The sequence below is a fragment of the Ornithorhynchus anatinus genome, chromosome 14, assembly GCF_004115215.2.
Source record: "Ornithorhynchus anatinus isolate Pmale09 chromosome 14, mOrnAna1.pri.v4, whole genome shotgun sequence".
NCBI classification, from domain to species: domain Eukaryota; kingdom Metazoa; phylum Chordata; class Mammalia; order Monotremata; family Ornithorhynchidae; genus Ornithorhynchus; species Ornithorhynchus anatinus.
Genome location: NC_041741.1, coordinates 33,638,325 through 33,659,521, shown reverse-complemented (window position 1 = coordinate 33,659,521; position 21,197 = coordinate 33,638,325). Strand labels below are relative to the sequence as shown.

Here is a 21,197-nt window from a genome sequence, read left to right as displayed (position 1 = left end):
TTTAAAATTCATATTCTGATTTTTTTTTCCGTTCGGGAAATCTTGGCACGCACCGGTGTCTGTCAGTAATGCCTTGGTATAGCTTTCAGAGTATTTATTTTCACTTTGACATAGATGACACTACAATTCCATCTTCTTTGTAGAAAAAAAAAATGAGATCTTTAGCATTGTCACATAATACTCAGATTTCCTTTTTTTTTTTTTTTTTTTTACTAAATGTCAAAGTACATTTAGTAATAGGCTTTAGAAAATATATCAAAATTAATTTTTACTGTTGATAACACAGTGGAGCCAATAATACAATTCAGTGGTTCAGTATACCTGATTGGTTCAGTAGTTTAAATTTGCGTTGGGTTAGAGTCAGTGCTCTCTTTCACCACCTGATGAACTAGGGCCTCTTGAGTTTTTCCCTCTAGACCATAAGCTCATTTTGGTCAAGGAACGTATGTACTACGTATGTATGTACTCTCCTAAGCTTTTAGTACAGTGCTCTGCAGAGAGTAAGCACTCAATGAATACCACTGACCGATGGTTTCACGTAAAAGCAGTTGGTTCCCCTGCAGAGGGGCATGAGCAGCGAGGCTTAGTGGAAAGAGCCCGGGCTTGGGAGTCGGAGGTCATGGGTTCTAATCCTGGCTCCCTCCACTTGTGAGCTGTGTAACTTTGGACAAGTCACTTCTCTGTGCCTCAGTTACCTCATCTGTAAAATGGGGATTAAGACTGTGAGCCCCACATGGAACAACCTGATTACCTTGTATCTACCCTAGCGCTTAGAACAGTGCCTGGCACATCGTAAGCGCTTAACAAATACCATCATTCTGAGGTTAGCTTTGCTTTGCCCTGTCTGTAGGTGCCCTCCTCTCTCTTCTACGTTCCTTTGTGTTTTCTGTTCATCTGGTCCAGACTGTGCTTCCCACACCCCTCCCAAGTCCTCCACATGCTTCAGTCTACTGTTTCTCGTAGTGCCTCGGCTCAAATTCTGCCATTCTTGCCGGCAGTCATTACCTCTTACCCTCGTCCAGACTTGCCCCTGCCACAACTAGCATTTCCCCTGGCTTGTCAGTTTAAGCCTACTTACCAGCTTGGATCCACCCAGTGTTGGCAGCCATTACTTTCTGCCATTTTTCCTAGCTTGGCCTGAGTCCCGTTCTAGCCTGCTGCCTTTCACTCACTTCCTGGCGTGGTCTCTCCCCACGTTTGCCGACCGCTCCTGCTTCCTGCTCTTTCCCGTCATCTGGTTCGGTCGGCCTCACCATCCCTCTCGCCCCTGCCACCTCCCTGGGCACTTTTTTTTACCACTCCTAGGAGGTTTTACTGCTGCATCTGGCTGGCCAGGTCTCAGCCCAGATCACTCAAGCCCACAAGATCCACGGCATTCACAGCGTTGGACGTACAGTGTCTCAGTAAATGACATTTTTTAATCGGTATCTGTCCGTCAGTAGGCACTGTACTGAGCACTTGGGAGAGTGCAGTATAACAATAAACAGACACATTCCCTACCCACAATGAGCTTACAGTCCAGAGGGGGAGACGGACATTAATATAAGTGCTTACTATGTGTCAGCCACTGTTCTGAGCCCTGGGATATACTACCGAATGTACTTGGCACCACTGTAAGGTTACCAGTAAGAATGATTTTTTACCGTATATCAGGTCGGACACAGTCCATGTCCCGCGTGGAGCTCACTGCCTTAATCCCAGTTTTACAGACGAGGTAACTGAGGCACAGAAAAGTTAAGCAACTTGCCCGAGATCACTCAGCAGGGAAGCAGTGGAGTCGGGATTAGAACCCGGATCCTTTCAGGATTAGAACCCGGATCCTTCCGACTCCCAGGCCCGTGTGCCGTCCCCTAGGCTGCCCTGCTCCTCGACGGCGCTGTCGGTGAGCCCCTGCCCACCTCTACCAACGGTCTTTCTCCTTTTTGCTTTCGGATAGTTGCCATCCGGCATTCGGATCGGAAATTCCGTTTACGACAGCATGACACAGAGGGGGCCTAGCTTTATAGGCACGGAAGGATGTTAACGGCAACAGAGTTTGCTGAGTGTTTGTTGTGTGTGGGGCACTGTGGAGGAGGACCTTCGGAGAATACAGTCAGTCCCTGGCCCTGAAGGGCTTACACTCTAACGGGGGAGTTAGATAAGTGCAGGCGGGGAGTTCTCTGGGCTCTGGGGCTGTGTAGAAGAGAGTTAAGCCCCGGAGCCTGGTGAGGGTGAGAAAGGCAAAACTGGCTGCCAGCTGTGGGGGAAGCGGTGGAGCCAATAACTTGACTCCACTTTGGACCTTTTCCGACTCCGAGAGCTGTCACAGAAAGTCACAGCCGACCAGTGGCAGAGCCGGCATTAAAACCCAGGTCCTCTGACTTCCAGCCTCGGGCTCTTTCCACTAGGCCATGCTGCTTCTCATGCGACGGGCAGAGTTCAGTAGGCTAAGGAGTAAGAGCCTAGACATTAATATAAATAAATTTCAGATGCGTACATAAGTGTTGTGGATGTTCAGCTGTAATGGTGTAGTCTGAGGAAAAGATTGGTATGTATTCTGAGAAACAGCATAAATTTATCATGCCCATAAACACAAACATAAACACTGAATCATGCTTTTCGTTTCCTGTGGTGTATTGTCCTAAATACATTTGCTATTTGTCTTTGTATAAATTACTGAGGCTGTTTAATTAAAAAAGTTTAATTAGAAAGTTTAGTGAAAATTCTGGTGTAATTCAGAATTATTCAGCCGATACTTCCATTCTTAAATCTGAATTAGCGAGGGTTTATTGTATTTGTTAGATTTAAATTGTCAGAAGATTTGATTTAATCAGATATTATTCCTTTGGTGTGTACATAGAAGACTAGGAAATTTTAGTTCTTTTCTTTAATTCATACTTTCTTGGTTGCTGATGACCTTTTTTTTTTTTAAAGAAGATCGCTTCCTTTTTGGGGGATAAAATGCTGTAGATTAGATTATGTTCATTATTATTTGGCCCCAGTTCAATATAGGATATGATTCTGTATCCCAGATAACTATCATAGAGTTGGCCAGGAGTTTAGGAGATTATTCGTGTAGGTGGAGTACAAAATTGTACAAAACAGATGGTTGTCTATTCACTCTCAAAGTTTGCCAACCTACCCCAGTAATCTATTACCAAGATGTCCATTCTTCTGTTCAGCCAAAAAAACTCCTGCTTTAATTTAAACCAGTATTCTCTTGTTCTGTCCCTTCTTGTCATGGGGAATGTCTGGTTTGCTTTCTTTCCCATTCATAAGTTTAAAACCAATTAAATAACCCCGTGTCCTTCTCTCCTCCAGGCTAAACAACAATAATAGTCATGATAATGATAATAAAGGTATTCAGCACTTACCTTTTGCCATGCACCACGCTAAGAGCTGGGGTTCACACAAGATGATCAGATTCCACCCAGTTCCTGTCCCCCACATTGAGGGAGGATCGGTATTTTATCCTCATTTTATAAATAAGGAGATGTTAAGTGACTTGTCCAAGTGACTCGTCACTTCGGAGATGAGTGGCAGAACTGTTACCAATGCCTAGCCCGGCTTTTCCTTACCAAAATAGGGGTCTGTTGACCTTTGCTCCTAAATTCAATTGCCTTGCGATTGCCCTCTTGAATTTCATCCACTTTTTGTGGTAGCATTTTTCCAATTTGTCACTTTTAATTGGATTCCTGCCTCTCAATATGTTAGTAGGATCCAGTTGTCATTGACATTATCAAATGTCAAACGTTCGGGACTCGTCTCCCCACTCCTCAGAAAACTCCAGTGGTTGTCCATCTACTTCTGCATCAGTCAGAAACTCCTCACCCTTGACTTTAAAGATCTCAATCACTTTGCCCCCTCCTCTCTCACCTCACTCTCCTACCTCAACCAAGCCCGCACACTTCGCTCCTCTGATTATAACCTTCTCACTGGGCTTCGATCTCGTCGCCTACATCCTGCCTCTGTCCTGACTGCCCTCCTCAAATCCAACAAACAGTTACGGCCACCCCCCCAAGGCCTTTTTGAAGGCACATCTCCTCCTGAAGGCCTTCCCTGGCTAATGCCCCCCTTTCCTCTTCTCCCACTCCCTCCTGAGATGCTGTGACTCGCTCCCTTTGTTCTTCTTCCCTTCCCAGCCCCCCAGCACTTACGTACCTATCTGTCATTTATTTGTATTAAAGTCTGTCTCCTCACCCTAGACTGTAAGCTCCTTGTGGGCAAGGAATGTGTCTGTTTATTATTGTATTGTACTCTCCCAAGCGCTTAGTTCAGCGCTCTGCACGCATTAGGGTAGCTCAGTGAATATGATTGAATGAATGAATGAATTACTCCCAAGTTGGATGAACGTCCTCTCGAATAAGATGTGAAACGAAGTATGTTTTTAGACTAATCCCTGTGGGGCACCCCCTAATTGTGTCTCCAGTTTGCCACTTTGCCATCGATGACTGTTTTTGAGAGAACAGTGGCTTGTTATCAGTAGCAGATGTCCAGTTGGGTCTAGACCCAGAGTGGAAGGCACATCAGGGAGGGAGAATTCAGTCAATCATGTTTATTGAGCACTTCATTCATTCAATAGTGTTTATTGCGTGCTTACTATGCGCAGAACACTGTACTAAGCGCTTGGAATGTACAATTCGGCAACAGATAGAGACAATCCCTGCCCAATAACGGGCTCACGGTCTGAACGGGGGAGACAGCAAAGCAAAACAGAACAACACAAACCAAAACAACATCATCAAGATAAATAGAATCATAGAGACTTTATGTAGAGCACTGTATTAAGCGCTACATGTTAGTAGCATCCAGTTGTCATTGACATTATTACAATAAACAGGGCACAATATTACAATAAACAGACACGGGAGGATGGCATTTCAGGGGAAAATAAAATGGTTTCTATTTATAACATGGGACGTCTTTTCAAATGTTGTGTGCCTTCTACGATTTATCAGAATATGTTGTAACACAGATAGTTGGGCATGATGCCACTGGATTCCATATACGACAAGGGTAGCTCAGCAGTGAGCTGGTCTCCAAAGCAGTGCTGTTGGATACCAGGAGAACGGGTTTTATTTTTTTTCAACTAAGGGGCAGCGGGAAGCCCTGGGCCTGTAGTGGCATAATGACACATCCACCCATTCTCCTCACCGAGGAGGTTATGTGGGAGGAAATCAAAAGGCTTACATTTGTTGCTGCACCCTTTTTAATTGCTTACACAGAGATCTAATTTGTGTAGCACAGTTTGCTCTTCTAAATGCCAGGCCTGGTAGTGTTTTATCTACCTTCAGGTGGCTGCGTAGTGAGTGTTTGATAATTTGATATAATATCTTTTCAGCTCTCAGTAGTTTGCTGCCTAGTCTGTAATTAGTAGGGTCTTCCTTTTCACTGTGTAAAAGATGACACAGTGTTTGCCTTTTCCAATCCTTTAAGAGCTTTTTCCCCGTCTTTCATGAGTTCACCCGAGATAACGTCTAGTAGCTCTGGAATAATACCTGCCGGGTTCCTAAGCTATCGTTAGGTGCTGCTGATTTAAATTCATCTGACTTTTAAAATGCCCTCAGTTTCTTCTGTGACTTTTGGGTTTTCCAGCCTACCATCTCTTGTCAGTTGTTCACTTTGGATCATTTCTGTAGAGGTCTGTCTTTCAATAGGCACTTATTATTTGCTTCCCTTTTCTATCTGTGTGGAAGGGTGGCCCCTGATGGGCAGAAAGTAACAGATGTATGTCATGAGAATTATGCAGCCCAGTGTAAAGTCATTATGCAGAATCTTTAGCTGAAATATTCAGTACCTAGGCTCTAGCTCTCTTTCCCCTCTCCTTATCCATTCTCTTGAATTGTACTTTCCAAGTGCTTAGTGCGGTGCTCTGCACATGGTGAGAGCTCAATAAATACGATTGAATGAATGAATTCTCCCGGCTCTCCCAGCTCGAGTGCTTCATTCCTCACACTAACCTACCAATAGCGCCCTGTTCTCATCTCTCCCACCCAGGCCTCTTGCTCACACCCTGAAACATCCTCTCCCTGCAAATCTGGCAGACAAACTGCTGTTCCCATATTCTTAGCTCATCTGAAATCACACCTCCTCCAGGAGGCCTTCCCCGATTGAGCGCTCCTCTCCCCACTTTATATATCGCCCCCAGCCCAACTTTCAGTTCAGCATATCTCTGCCACCGAAGCACTTGGCACTCACCGCTCCCCCAAATAGCACTTAGGGATATATCCTTAAACTGTATTACCTCCTGTTGTATGCCCACCTTCCTTACTAGATTGAAAGCTCTTTGAGAGCAGGGGTCAAGTCTACTAATTCTGTTATGTCCTCCCAAGTGCTCAGCCCAGTATTGTGTGCACAGAGCAATAAATACTACTATTTGTTACTCTCTCCTCCGCTCCCCCCACCATGACCCCCACTTCTTCCCCACCTCCCCCCAGCCCTTCAGAGCCATTGTTCTCTCTCCACTAGTTGTTGTGAACATGGGGAGACACCATGCTACCAGGATGAATGAGGGCAATTCTACCAGGGAGGGATAAGGGAGAGTCATGTCCTGCCTCGGGCCTGGAATGCCTTCCCTGTTTGTATCCGGCACGTGATCCCTCTCCCCAACTTCAAAGCCTTATTGAAGGCACATCTCCTCCAAGAGGGCTTCCTGACTAAGCCCTCCTTTCCTCTTCTCCCTCTCCGTTGTGCGCCACCCTTGCACTTGCTCCCATTTTCTCCCCTCCCTCAGCCCCGCAACATTGATATACTTATCCATACTTTATTTGTATCAGTATCTGCCTCCCCTTCTAGACCTTAGGCTCGTTGCAGGCAGGGAACATGTGTAATGACTCCATTACTTTGTACCCTCGCAAGTACTCAGTACAGTGGTATGCACACCATAAGCGCTCAATAAGTACGATTGATCTATGGCATCTTCTCTAGCTGGTCTTTGTTGTCTAATATACGTAAAGAATGTTTTCTCTTTCTTTTTGCATTCATGAAGATCCACACATTCCCCATATTTTAATTGTTGGAGTTTAAAAGTTTCAAATATTGGGGTATTTAAAGTAATGCAAAATATCTATTTTTATGGTATTTATCAAGCACTTCCTATATGCCGGCTCTGTACTAAGTGCTGGGATAGATCCAAACTAATTAAGCTCCTGGGCAGGGAATGTGTTTACCAACTCTATTCTGTTGTATTGGTATCCTTTCCCAAGTGCTTAGTACAGGCACACATTAAGCGCTCAGTAAGTACCTTGATTGATACTCATTTTATGTCCCACATGGGGCTCACAGTCTTAAATCCCCTTTTTACAGATGAGGTAACTGAGGCACAGAGAAGTTAAGTGATTCACCCAAGGTCACACAGCAGACAAGTGGGGGATCAGGATTAGAACCCAGGTCCTTCCGACTCCCAGGCTCACATTCTATTCACTAGGCCACACCGCTTCTCAAAATATACCATTGTTTACCCCATTGAAATGAATGTTGATCATGAAACATTTCAGACTTCACATCGAAGCTACATCTCATCTATGTAGTTTCATGCTTAAATCAATTCCGTTTGTCTTGGGAAAACGTACATTTTTAGAGCATCACTATTTTTGAGCTGTTTGGATCAGAATTTTCAAATAAATGGTGTTAATTTCAAATGGCACAATTATATGTAAGTAGGTGATTTGTTGAAATGGAAAGATGATTTTTTAAAAGGACAGTAAAATACCAAATTCAGTGATTAATTCAGATGAATTGAGGTTTAATTTTTTCAAGTTGCCTAGAGGAAGGTAACCAATGATGCCCTTGCTGATATGTTCAGATAGTTAATGGTGAATAAATTTCCCTTCCTCAGGAAGGAGGAAGAAAATTAGCAAATGGCAACTATATCAAACCGCTTCAGAGGGGTACCTATAAACGGACGTTTTCTTATGTGCCTGTGAGTTGAGACTGTTTTTAGGCCCTCACTAGCCCCTTCCTCATTCAGGACGTGCATTGTATTCCTAAGTAGGGCCGCTCAAAGCCTGGAGTTTAATCAGTCAGTCAGTCAGTCATTTATTAAGTGCTTATTGTGTGCAGAGCACTGGTAGTAAACACTTGGGAGAGTACAGTGTTACGGAATTGGTAGAGTACAATATTATGGAATTGGTTAGACACGTTCCCTGCCCACAATGAGTTTACAATCTAGAGGGGGAGACAGACATTAATAGAAATAAATTAGGGATATATTCATAAGTGCTGTGGGACTGAAGGAGGGGTGGATAAAGGGTGCAAATCCGAGCACAAAAAGGTGGCATAGAATATGTCTGTGTACCTTTCTTTAGGCCCTGAAAGAATCGGGCTTGCATTAAGTTTGTAGTGATTCTTCACTGGTCCTTAGCCAGGGTACTGGGAGGAACCATCAAATGAAGTTCCAGGCAGGGAACATTTCCTTTGCTTCTGTTGGAAGCAGGCACAGGCTCAGTGAATGCCATTAATCGATTGCAGGTTGATGGAGCCTTTTATTCTTTCTCTATCTCTCCCCAGTGCCTCTCAATTTGCACCACCAATTTGGGATTTCATATTAAATTTAAGTGCCACCTTGTGAAAAGTAGTAATTTTGATGTCTCCAAAATGTAATACTAATACGATGTTTAAGCACTTACCATCCATTTCCACCCTGGCTGCCCATCCACCTCCGCATCAAACAGAAACTCCTTACCATTGGATTTAAAGCAATCGATCACCTTGCCCCCTCCTACCTTTTCTCGCTGCTTTCCTACTACAACTCAGGCCGCAGGGTTCGCTCCTCTAATGCCAACCTACTCATTGTTCCTCCATCTCATCTGTCTCGCCTCCAACCTCTCGCTTCCTTCCTGCCTCCAGCCTGGAACGCTCTCCCTCTTCATATCGGACAGGCAATCGGTCTCCCCTCCTTCAAAACCTAATTAAAAGCACATCTCCAGGAGGCCTTCCCTCACTCTCCCCACTTTAAAACCTTATTAAAAGCACATCTCCTCCAAGAGGCCTTCCCTGACTAAGCCCTCATTTCTTCTTCTCCCACTCCCTTCTCCACCTCCCGTGCACTGTCAGCTGATTGTGGGCGGTGAACGTGTACGTCAACTCTGTTATATTGTACTCCCCCAAGTGCTTAGTACAGAGCTCTGCACACACCTCAATAAATACGATTGTTTGGTTGCTATGGGTCAAGCATAGTACTAAGCACTGGGTTAGATTCAAGATAATCAGTTTGGACATAGTCCCTGTCCTTCATTGCATTCACGGTCTTAGTATGAGGGAGAAGAAGCATTTAATCCCCATTTTATAGATGAGGAAACAGAGGCAATGAGAAGTTAAATGACTTGCCCAAGATCACAGAGCAGGCAGGTGGCAAGGCTGACATTAGAACTCAGTTGTCCTCTGAGGCCCAGGCCAATGCTTCTTTCACTGAGCTAATTGTGGGCAAATTACTTAACTTCTCTGTGCCTCAGTTATCTCATCTGTAAAATGGGGATTAAGACTGTGACCCCCCCCTCCCCCCACCTGGGAGATGGACTGTGTCCAACCTGATTAGCTTGTATCTACCCCAACATTTAGTACAGTGCCTGGCATATAAACATTTAACAAATACTATAAAAAAATCTGCTTTATAAAGTTCATTTTATACTTTATAGTAACATGTTTAAACCTGAAAATTGTAAGACATTAAACTTCCTACTTATGCCTTGAGGGAGGAGAAATGCTGAGAACTATTGTATTAAAGAGGCTAAACTTTTTTTCTCTCAGCCAGATTTTGCTGCATTCTCTTCTTAGAATATTTAAAGGCATGATCAGAGGCTAAAGTGGATTCTGCAAGAAACTTTGTGTTGTACCAGAAAAGATTATTTGGTTGTGGAAGAGGTATTAGAGGAGAATTTCAAGACTATATGCATATAATATCAGTTATTTGCCTTTTTCGTCTATTATATCAATTAAAAGTCTGATTGGAAGAATTCCGATTCCCCCAGCAAGGTCTTTCTAGATTTAGTTAGTGATTCTCAGCAATTTATCAGTATGTGAGTGTCCAGGAGATAGTGTAGGATCCCTCCGGTGTCTAATAAAATCAATCAGTGGCATTTATTGAGTGAGTGCGGAGTGCCAGGTACTGTAGTAAACACGGCTGAGTATACAAGTAGCAGGAATCACTTTCCTTTCTTGCAAGAGATTACAGTCAAAAATGATTTTCAGATAGTAGAATTCAGAGGAAGAACAAGAACAAAGCAGGAAGCTGAACGATAAAGCCAAACTTATTTTCTCCGGCTTTGGTTTGTCTAAATTCATGAATCCAGTTAATTAAAAAAAAAAAAAAAACAACAAAAAACACAGCGGTTTTTTTTTTTACCTTAGCTCATCCGTTAAGAAAGATTTAACCGAAAAGCGGTTGGTTAACTAATGTCGTCTAAGAAGCCAAAACAGTCCCTCGTAATCTTCCCTTCCCGTAATTGTTCTGAAAGGATTTTTGCCCTGTTTTTTAGCAGGCATCATTCTTGTCAGTGATCTGTCACATTTGTAGAAAAAGATGAACTTTGAAGTTCCAGTCTTTTGCAGAGGCTTCTCTAAGCCCTTTATCCGTCAGACAAAAGAGAGTTACTCTAGTTCTGTGATTTATGGGGAAGGTACTACATTTTGGTCCATTTAAAATGGAACTAGTGTTCTGCTTATAGTCACCTTACTTTCTTAGAGCCAGTCACTTAAGCCTCTTTATCTCGTGACCAAGAAAACTCCACCGTGACTCATTATGATCAGTTATCTAAGTAAAACTGAATTACCTGAGTCATCTGGTATTAGGTCAGATCTCCGGAAAATCAGAGAGTGGGCCTAAAATATATTGAATAAATTCTTTGACTCTGTTCATGACTTTTTACTTAGGTTTCAAAAATGAGAATGTGCATTTGTTTATAGGTAAAGCCATCAGACTGACTTAGCCAAATATAAAATGCAATCCTTAGGGGGATGAGAGAAGGGGAAGGAATCTGCCTGTGCCCTTTGATACAAATTTTTCGTAAATGGAAATTGTCTTTTGAAATGGACAAGGATTCAAGATCAAATTGAGGTTCTTGGTTACAGTCACTTCCCAGACTGAGCCCCCCGCTTTCCCTCTGCTCCCCCTCCCCTCCCCCAACCTCTGCTTCTCCCCCTTCCCTTCCCCTCAGCACTGTGCTCATTTGTGTACATTATTACCGTATTTATTTTGTTAATGAAGTGTACATCCCCTTGATTCTATTTATCTTGATGATGTTGTCTTGTTTTTGTTTTGTTTTGCGTTGCTGTCTCTCTCCCCTGTTTAGACTGTGAGCCCATCATTGGGCAGGGATTGTCTCTATCTGTTGCCGCATTGTGCATTCCAAGCGCTTAGTACAGTGCTATGGACATAGTAAGCGCTCAATAAATACTATTGAATGAATGAATGAATGGGGGACGAATCAATCCATGGATTGATCTGTTGAACACATTGTCTTTAATCTCAAATCTCCCTGCCAGGCTTTACACACTGCTGGATAGTTGTTTTTATTTGTCCAGATAGGGTCAGGTACATTTCCAAAGTTCTTACTCTCTCTAGGGCATTATTTCTCAAAAGATTGGAACACAGAGAGAGAACCTTTATAGACCATTCGTGTGAATTTGCAAATAAATGACTTTAGGATTAAATTTTCCTGATGGGGTAAAATTATTGGTTTAGGAAGAAACTGTCCTGTTGCGGTAAGGTTGAAGAAACTCTTTGTTCAGAATAATACCAAACCTTAAGTATGTTAGTAGCTTTATTCTGATAAGAACTCACATGGATATTATGTTCTCAAAATCTTATGCTCGTGCTACCTGTTCCTTGTGAAGATTAAGGAAGCTTGGTAGTCACTTTATAGTGTTAATCTGAAAATTGTCGTGTTAATCTGAAATTTTGGAATGCAGTGTAAATCACTAGTTTGATAAGCTTATCTGTGTTTAATCTGTTCTAGACTCCAGGGAGAGTTGGCTCTCAAGGCTCCGATTCAGATCCATCTGCAGCCCCTGGAAACACCGCGGATGTGAACAGTGATGGCTCTTCAGAGGTATGGTGATGACATATGAGTAGAGTTAATTGAAAATCAGTTTAAGCCAAGCAGAAGACATTTCAGTTAGCAAAATGACTTTTGGGCAAATGGCAGGGAAGATCTTTCTATATTTATATTCAGGAATTTGTCCTTTGGTTTCAAAAATAATGGTACTGACCGTGAAATCTTGCCCATATATGTAGATGTAGTTGAAAAGACTTTGTGTGACCACCACACTCTTCTTCATTATGTGTTTGTAAAGCTCGTTCCTTGTTATGCTGCTGCTGCTGTCCTAAACGGGACCTGTCTGTTTTCGAAGTTCCTTCCTGGTATCTGGATCTCTACTCAATTAGGGCAAAGTCTCTACTCAGTTAGGGTAGCCACTTGTCTGATGGCTCTCTGCCATGTCGGTCTGTCTACTGCCCTGGTGGCTTTCCCAGCGTTTGACTGCTTCATTACATCTTCAAGTAGTTTATTCTTTCTTCTAGACTGTGCGTTCACTGTGGGCAGGGAACATGCTTGTCAACTCTGTTGTTTCGTACTCTCCCCAGCTCCTAATTCAGGGCTCAAAACACGGTAAGCGCTCAGTAAATACCACTGATGATGATACCTTGCCTGCTTTCCGTTCACCAGAAGGCATTGTTCAGGTATTTTGCTGTGATCGGGACGTCTAAAAACTCTGAACAATGTCTCCTGGCTGGTGAGTTGGTTGCACACCATTTTTAGTAATTTGGCCCTGCCATTTGAAGTTGAGAACGGTTCATAGGTGATGTTTGTGAAAAAGCTTAAGAAACTGGATCTATCTGTGGTAGTAGGTTCAAATCTCACACTTGTATAGACAAGTGGACAATTCTATAGATCTAGACGTCAGCCATGTATGAAACTTCTTGTCCCGGCCTCACCTAAGTGTCTGTCAGCTCCTAAAAACTGTCATGCTGACCGTTCTGATTCTCTTTTCTTCTGCTTTGTTCGTCCATGCACCATTAGGTACTTTACTGACCAGTCAAATTCGATTACAGCAATGAAATTCTGTGTTGCTGGTGATATCTCCTGGTTGTGTTTAGGGTTTTCTGAATGTAGGCTGTCCGTAGTCTCATTTTTCTTCAGGCATACTGTCAGAGAGTTGCTCATACTAATAGTGGAGGTGAAAGAGATTCTCTGTGGATTGGAAGCCCCTTCTTACAGCACTTTACAGATATCTTGTGTCTATAAGCATGGTGGCGCAGAATGGTCTGAACAGGATTGAAACTTGGGCAGAAGTGAGATGAACACATTCAGTTGGTGTCCCCTCTCCCACTTTCATTAATCACTTTCAGTGAGGTTAGAGTCCTTGTTCCCTGTACTATCATAGCCCTGAGCTCCTTTGCTCCTGAAAATGCCCCTGGGCTAAAGCAGTAAGTGGTTCCTTGGGGCAACGAAAGCTGCAGTTTCTTAGCTGTGTCCGGCCAGTGATCAGCAAGAGGGAACGTGGCCGGATTAGACCGCACTGATTCACCGGGCATAGGAGGAGGGGCCAGGTCTTGGTTATCAGGCCAACTTGGTCCTGACTGGAACACCCAACATTTTCCTGCCCCTTTCCTGCTGGAAACGACCATGGCAGCCCACGATGGCTTGAGCTGGGAAGCAGGTGGGGTGAAGGAGACCGTATTTTGGGAAGAAGGGAATGAAGAAAGTCTGTAGGAGTAGTGCAGGGGGAGCAGCAAGGAGTAATCTCCAGTGTGCTTATTAATTACCTCTCAGGGCTTACTCACCAAGTCTGGGCTGGGTCAGGAACAGGAAACTGACAAATTGCATTTAAGCTTATAGGAGAACGGATCCCACATCACAGTGGTTCACGAAAAACACTTCTACAAGCTACGTATCCAGGGGTATGTCTGTTCTTAAAAAAAAAAAAAAAAAAAACGAACACAGTTTTTCATTTCAAAAATGCAATTGAAATACCTTTAGCTCATTCGTTTTTGGTTGCACAGTTGTGACCTTGCCCAGTTCTTAAACCTGAGGGTTGAATACTTGCAAAACCTCATGCTGTAAAACTCACTGCAAACCCCTGTAAGTGAGGTAAATCTGGGAATCATCCACAAAGAGTGGTAGTTGAAGCCATGGGAGGTATGAGCTCCACAAGGGACTGAGTATCATTTGAGGGGAGAAGCAGCCCCCAAAGAAAGTCTTGAGGGACAACAACTATTAAGGGGAGGAGAGCAGAGGAAGAAGGCAAAAGAGACTGAAAAGGATCAGAGAGGTAGCAAGAGAACCAGGAGGGAACCATCTCAGAAAATCCAAGGTAAGCTAGTGTTTCCAGGAGCAGGGATGAATTGTTCACGGTGCTAAAGGCAGACTAGAGGTTGATGAGAGTCCGCGATTAGATCCTGCCCGTTGTAGTAATTACTTTACTACTGAAGATACTCGAGCCTTCCATGATTATAAAACTGAGGTGGCTCCAGGTGGCCTTGGGTGGTCTCGGAGAGTGTCTGATCCCTTGTATTTCTGACCTGCTGGGGCCACTGTTATTAAGAGCCACTGATATTGTCATTTTACTGTTAGGGTAGTTGTTAAGCACTTACTTTGTGTCAAGCACTGTTCTAAGTACAAGATACACAGGTTGGACACAATCCATGACCCACATGGGGCTCACAATCTTAATCCCTGTTTTCCAGATGAGGTACCTGAGGCACAGAGAATTGAAGTGACTGGCCCAAGGTCGTGCAGCAGGCATGTGGCGGAGCTGGGATTAGAACTCAGGTCCTCTGACTCCCAGGATTGTGCTCTTTCCACCAGGCCATGCTACTCCTCCATCCTGACTAGATCCAATATGTTATTTGTTTGGGACTTCTGTGATGGTGTCTACCTGCAGCTTTAGGCACAGCCTCACCTGAGCAGTGACACCTTCCAGAACTCAACTCTGTGATTCGGCTCAGGCCTACCTCCAGTCTGGCATCAGGGCTCGAAAGATTAGAGTGAAAGCCAGGGGGTCATGATTGCAGCAATATCCCCCCATCTTGGAATCTCCTCATTGTCCTATTTTTGTCCGCTCCTCCCTACCCGCTCCCAATTCTCCTCTCTGGAGGCTTCAATTTTCCCACGACCATTTATCTTTCTGAGGCTTGTGCTACGTTTCCAGTTTGCTGGCATTCTGTCTCCCAAGTCTTCTGAAGACAAGTTATCATGCCAGGCTTTTTGGGTGTAGCCCTTGGGAGGCTTTGGAGAATGGCCAGGACTGGAGGGGACAAAGCTAATCCAGTGGTTGGGACTCACCTCAGCACTGTGTCTTAATTGATTATCTTGTCTTTACCCCATTGTTTAGTACAGTGCTTGGCACACATAGTAAGTGCTTCATAAATAGCACGATAGTATTTGTGCGCCTGAGGCAAAAGTTGATGTTAAAACCCGCAGTTCTGCAAATGGGCGAGCAGTAATGTTTGTCTTCACTATAGATTTTGACGTGAACAGTTGGGTATTGTATCTTGACTGCATGACTGTTATGACTGTATTTCAGTTTCTCGAGCACTTTCCTTTTAAGGGCTCAAAAGTTTTCATGGAAATTGATTTCCTCTTCACAGCACTTTCTAAAGCAAGGTGGCCGTGTTGGTAAAGCACAGAGCTAGGAGTTAGGAGACATAAGTTTTAATCTCAGCATTACCACTTGCCTGCTGCTTGACCTTGGACAATTCACTAAACCTCGCTATACCTCAGAGCCCTCCTCTCCTTATTCTCCTTTCTCCTTAAACTGTGAACCCTTGAGGGACAGAGAATGTGTCTTATCTTATTACCCTGTGCTTAACATAGTGCTTGGTACATAGAAAGTACTTAACAAATCCAGGAATTATTATTAAAGGGGCAGATGCAAGTTAAAATTTAATTTTAAAACCCTTTGGCAGAACACTGGTCTTTATATACTTCCTATTTTACATTCCTGTTTCTCATTAATTTTATCTCCATTTTTATTTAGACTGTAAGCCTGTCAAACGGCAGGGACTGTCTCTATCTGTTGCCGACTTGTTCATTCCAAGCGCTTAGTACAGTGCTCTGCACATAGTAAGCGCTCAATAAATGCTATTGAATGAATGAATATTCCTATTTGAGATTTTCCTTGACATCATTTCATATTTACCATATAGTATATGTATGTGAATTTCTGTTCCTAAAGACTGTTATTTCACAGGGATTCATCTGTCCATTATGCATGGAAAGGTATATAACTGCCACTGACCTGTCGGAACATTACCAGCGTGAACACACTGGGGAAGAAACAAGAAGACGGGAGTTTCTTAATGATTCCCTTTGTGCTGTGGGTTTTGTATATTTTGTTTTAGTAGCTTGGTTATGGGTCGCTAAAAATACATTTTGCTTCTTATTGCTTGGGTGTTTCTTCTCTTTGCTGCAGGTAAATGTGGATCGCATTGATTATGTATGTTTCAAAAGAAGGAACATTAAGGAATACATCTTTTCAATCTGCTTTATTGCCTTGCTATGGTTTGCAAACTGGCTCTGTAATTTTCGCAAAACTTTTTCTCAGAAGTTTGACATTTGAAACGTTTGAAAAGTATTTTTCTTCTGCATTTATCCCAAGTTTAACAGATGCAGCTGTTTGACTTCATAACTGTTACACAGCTGAATGAGTGATAAACTTTCTCAGATGATTTTATTTTTTCACAGGTAGATATTTGGATAAATGCTAAAAATATTAAATGTGGACCTTGTTCTGACTTCCCTTGCATGTATTGTCGTGTCTTTGCCGGGGAGTAAAATATTCAGTCAGCAGAGAGGTCTAGATATGGTAATGGTAAAACATCCAATAGACACAAATACATTCATATATAGTAATATGGTTCTATACAAGTTAATGAGGTCAGACACAGTCACTATCCCACATGGGGCTCACAGTCAAAATAGAAGGGAGAACAGGTATGAATTCCCATTTTACAGTTGAGGAAACTGAGGCACAGAGAAATTATCCAAAGTTATACAACAGGCAAGTGGTGGAGCTGGGATTAGAACCCAGATCCTCTGATTCCCAGGCCTGTGCTCTTTCCACTAGGAAGGCCACACTGCTTCCCCATTTGAGGAATCTGAAGAACAGAGAGATGAAGTGGCTTGTCTGTGGTCAAACAGCAGGGACTAAAACCTTTGTGTCTAAATTCTAAGATACAGGCAACTTCCCCTAGACTCCCATGCACTCTCCTATGTTAAGCCAGGAAAGTAACATGTTAAAAGAGGAGAGAGGATAGAGGCCAGGAAGCCCGAAAGGAGCAGTGTATGATAGTCCAGTTGTGAGGTGACAAGAGTCCGAACAGGGATTTAGGTCGGGAGGAGGAATGGGTCAGTTTAAGCAGTTGGAATAGAGAAATCCAGTGATTTTTTGGGACCTGCCAAATGTTGGAAGAGGGAAGACTGAGGGGTGTCCAAGTTTAAGGTTTTTGAGTGGGATTCTGGCTGTGAGCCATCCTCCTGTGGGAAAAATGCTAGGTCTTTAGTATATTGGGAGCAAAAAGTAACAGCAAATTTATTTGAAATTATTGTACTTTCCGAGTGCTTAGTACCGTGCTCTACGCACAGTAAGCGCTCAGTAAATACGATTGAATAAATGACTGAATTTAGACTTATGAATATATGATGGGATTGGAGCCCACTATCAAAAATGAGATGACCCTTGTTCCAATCATAAAGACTTCAGCCTGGAAAACCTGCACAAAGAAACTGATTGTACTTGGAGTGGTTTTTGTAGAGCCACTAGAACTCTCTCAAACCTGCCAATCATGTTCCCAGAGCAGAACTCTTCTTCATGGTAGGACTCACAAACAGAGCCTATTGTCCTTTTGAAGAGGGATTGGATGTACAATAAAAGGCTTTTTATGAGTCAGCTAATAAGATCTGCTTAATACAGGAAAGTAAGGGAAATCTATGACCATAAAATTAGGGTTGAAACTTCATGTTATGTAGGACGAATGTAAATGGGACATTTAAGAATAGTAAATGGATAAAAACTGTGTCTCTGAAAAATGTGAAAACTTCATCATAACCAGCAAATACTTCAGTGTCTGCACACTTAAATATAAGACATGCTACAAAGTGCCTTGAGCAGATGATTGTTATACTTGTGTCTTTAAAGATGATGATGTTGATTCAAGTGTTTTGTTTTTTTCAGTTTCAAGGAGTACCTTTCTTCTGTGGAACACAATGCTTCCCTAATTATTCCAGCCATTCATCTGGCATTCTATGAGATTCCCTGTGTATTTCCTGATTTATAAAAAAGTTAAATAATGGGATCATTGTCAATAAGTTAGTAATCAGAAATGACATAATCAACACTGTAGGGAAATGCAGAGTGGCCATCGAGGGCCTCAGAGATCTTGAAAACCCTTTGCTGACCCTGAAATAGCAGGTGCAAGTTGCATTACATGTGTTATGCCCGTTACAGCATGTAAAGTTACGATGTCAAAGGGACACACGATAAGATTCTTTCTGGAATTGTGCTGAACCTTCCCCCTTAGTCTAGAGCCATTTTATTCCCTCTTTAGGCCATTGTAGACACATTGTAGACACAGGAAGGAGGTTGGACCCTGAAAACAAAAATACTGGACTTGAAGTCATCTGGTACCCTCCGGACAAGGGTTAGACCAGCTGAAAATCTGACCATTCGGTATAAAACTGGATGAATGGCCAAACTAAGGGAGTGTAGACAAGTTGCGCTCAAATCCACGTTCTAAAAGTAGTGTGGGATTCAAAGGGTGAGCACTAACTTTGCAACTTGGGTGATAGTTTGCTTGTCCTTTCAAAAGTTCCCTTATTATTCCCTATTATTGTGGATGCTCTGATTTAAATTTATCTATACTACGTGATAAGTGGTAATTGCACTTGCAGGTTTGGCCCCGAAACCTGCACCCCTCCAATTGGGTGTGTTTTTAAAATGCTTTACGTCTGCATACCTCCCTTTTCTCTGTGTTATAATGTATCCTCATGTGCCGATATTTCCCTCCGTGCCCTGCCTCCTGGGCTCAGTGAAATATATTCAACACTTAGAACAGGGCTTGGCACACATAATTAGCGCTTAACAAATACCATTATTATTATAGCCATGCTAATGTGTTTTCCCTCAAATCGTTAGAGGCGGTTCCGTCCATGGGTATATGCTTATAAGTGTGCGCACTCAAACTTCCCTCTCTGCAGATAAAAGCAAGTCTAAGACCCCGAGGCTCATTCTGGTTTGCTTTTAGAATCGCTTGGATGCTTACTGAAAGGGCGTTGGATTTCTTTTACAGCCAACAGGAGTTGTTTACTGAGGAAATTTTTTTGCAAGCATTCGAGTGATGTTAAATCAAGCTCAGCTTGTAGAGCTTTAATACCTTGAAAAAGGTGACTGACCTTGATTTCCAGTTTTCTATGCAGTGACTCTCCTCCAGATAATTGAGATTTTAATTGAACGGGCATGGGTTAGAGTATTAAGTTGAAAAATATGAGAGGGAAACACTTTCCTTGGCATATGGAGAAACAAGATAACTTTTCTGTTTGTGGCCAAGTTCAATGGCTGATAAATTGCCACGCTCCTTTTTAACTAATTTGTTTAGGTAAGGGGATCTCTATTATCTCTGTAGAAAGAACCATTCCTCTTAATATAGGGATAAATAAGCTAAGCTATGTTATGATAATTGATAAAACTGTTAAATGAGGGAAAATTCAAATGCATACCTCATTTTACAAATGCATACCTCATTTAAGCATCCAGTACAATTTGGAGCATTTTGCAGTCTGTGGCAAAATTTAAGGACCAAAATCTATTTTAGTTATGAAAATAACTTAATTCAAAGCATCTTGAATCAGAGCTGGGCAAGCCTATTTATTTTCAATGATATAATTAGGAATATTCAACTCATTTCAGAAGATTACAAATAGACGTTCCATTGCTGAAAAAGGGAGTTTGCGTTTTAATTTAAGATTAATCTTACTGCATAAATTTTATGCTTCTCTAAATATTCTAGTAACATATATTTCTTAAAGGTCTTTAAGAACTAATGGAAAATATATTCTTAGGCGTGGATCATGTGACAGGACTATAAGGTCAATTTTTTGCGTTTTTTTCCACTTCAAAACTGTTAATTGGGATATATATATGAAGTTCAAAATCTGAGCTTGACACATTGTTCTGTTGAAGAACAGTATGTAATCAAAGTTTTGTTGGCTGTAATTTTAAATGTATTTAATTATATTGGACTGACAACAAATTTGAAACCCTCAAACTCTCCTTTTTTTTTTTTAATAGGGCTTCATATGTCCCCAGTGTATGAAATCCCATGGATCTGCTGAAGAACTTTGTAAACACTATGAAGTATTTCATGATTCTGGTAATGACACAAGTCATGGAGGAGAGACGAATCTCTCTCTGAAAAGGTAGAGCAAAATCATTCTTTATAGTTAATAAATGAGTGGAATTTATTTAGAGCTTCCTGTGTGCAGAACACTGTACCAAGCATTTGGGATAGTACAATACAGTTGGCAAACTTGCTCCCTATCCGGAGTATGCAAATGTTCTCTTGCTAATGAATTGTATTGAATAATGAGAATTTAAATGTGCTATATACTAATGTGGATTATGAATAACTTTTACTAGAGAAATAGTTTTTCAAAATACAAAATACATGACTGGGTGATAATTATGGTATTTGTTAAGCACTTATTATGTGGCAGGCACTGTTCTAAGCACTGGAGTGAATACATGGTAGGTAGTGATTTCCATTAACTATTACAATGAAAATTACATATGTGAAACTCTTTTACTACCTTTTAATTCTGGTCTCCAACAGCTTTGGAAAATTCTTTGTGTTTTTTTTCAGGGGAACAGTTTGAGAGAAACTGTGATTTTTTTGTGACTTCATAATATCACTTGCCCTATTTTTCAAGTGTCTAAATTAGACTCTCTAGGAGGAGCACTGACTCAGACTACTAGGTAGTCATTTAGCGTATTGCTATATTCATAATGCATATTGTAGTAATGCTTTCCAAATGGTCCCCTAGCTATATGAAATAATCCATGCCTCAGTTTTGTCCAAAGGGAAAATTTTAAGCAACTGGGGATATGGATTTACTATTTTAAATTGCTTAAATTAGTTGGAGTGGCAGAGTAAAATGTCAGTCCTAATATTAGCCAGTAACAAATCATGCTGGTAATTAAAATTTTGTATATTTTTTTGAGTCCGG

The 21,197-nt window shown here is 42.0% G+C and overlaps 1 protein-coding gene across 2 annotated transcripts in view; it reads left to right on the top strand.

Moving 5' to 3' along the window:
• EEA1 (early endosome antigen 1) overlaps positions 1–21,197 on the top strand; it is an 87,755-nt gene that overhangs the window by 7,618 nt on the left and 58,940 nt on the right. The window contains exons 2-3 of one of the 2 annotated variants that reach the window (XM_029079543.2): positions 11,934–12,026; positions 20,263–20,390. In XM_029079543.2, coding sequence (XP_028935376.1) covers positions 11,934–12,026; positions 20,263–20,390 — 221 coding nt within the window. Of the gene's footprint in view, positions 1–11,933; positions 12,027–16,166; positions 16,294–20,262; positions 20,391–21,197 lie in introns of those variants that run through there. The other variant, XM_039914016.1, reaches the window with a different exon arrangement.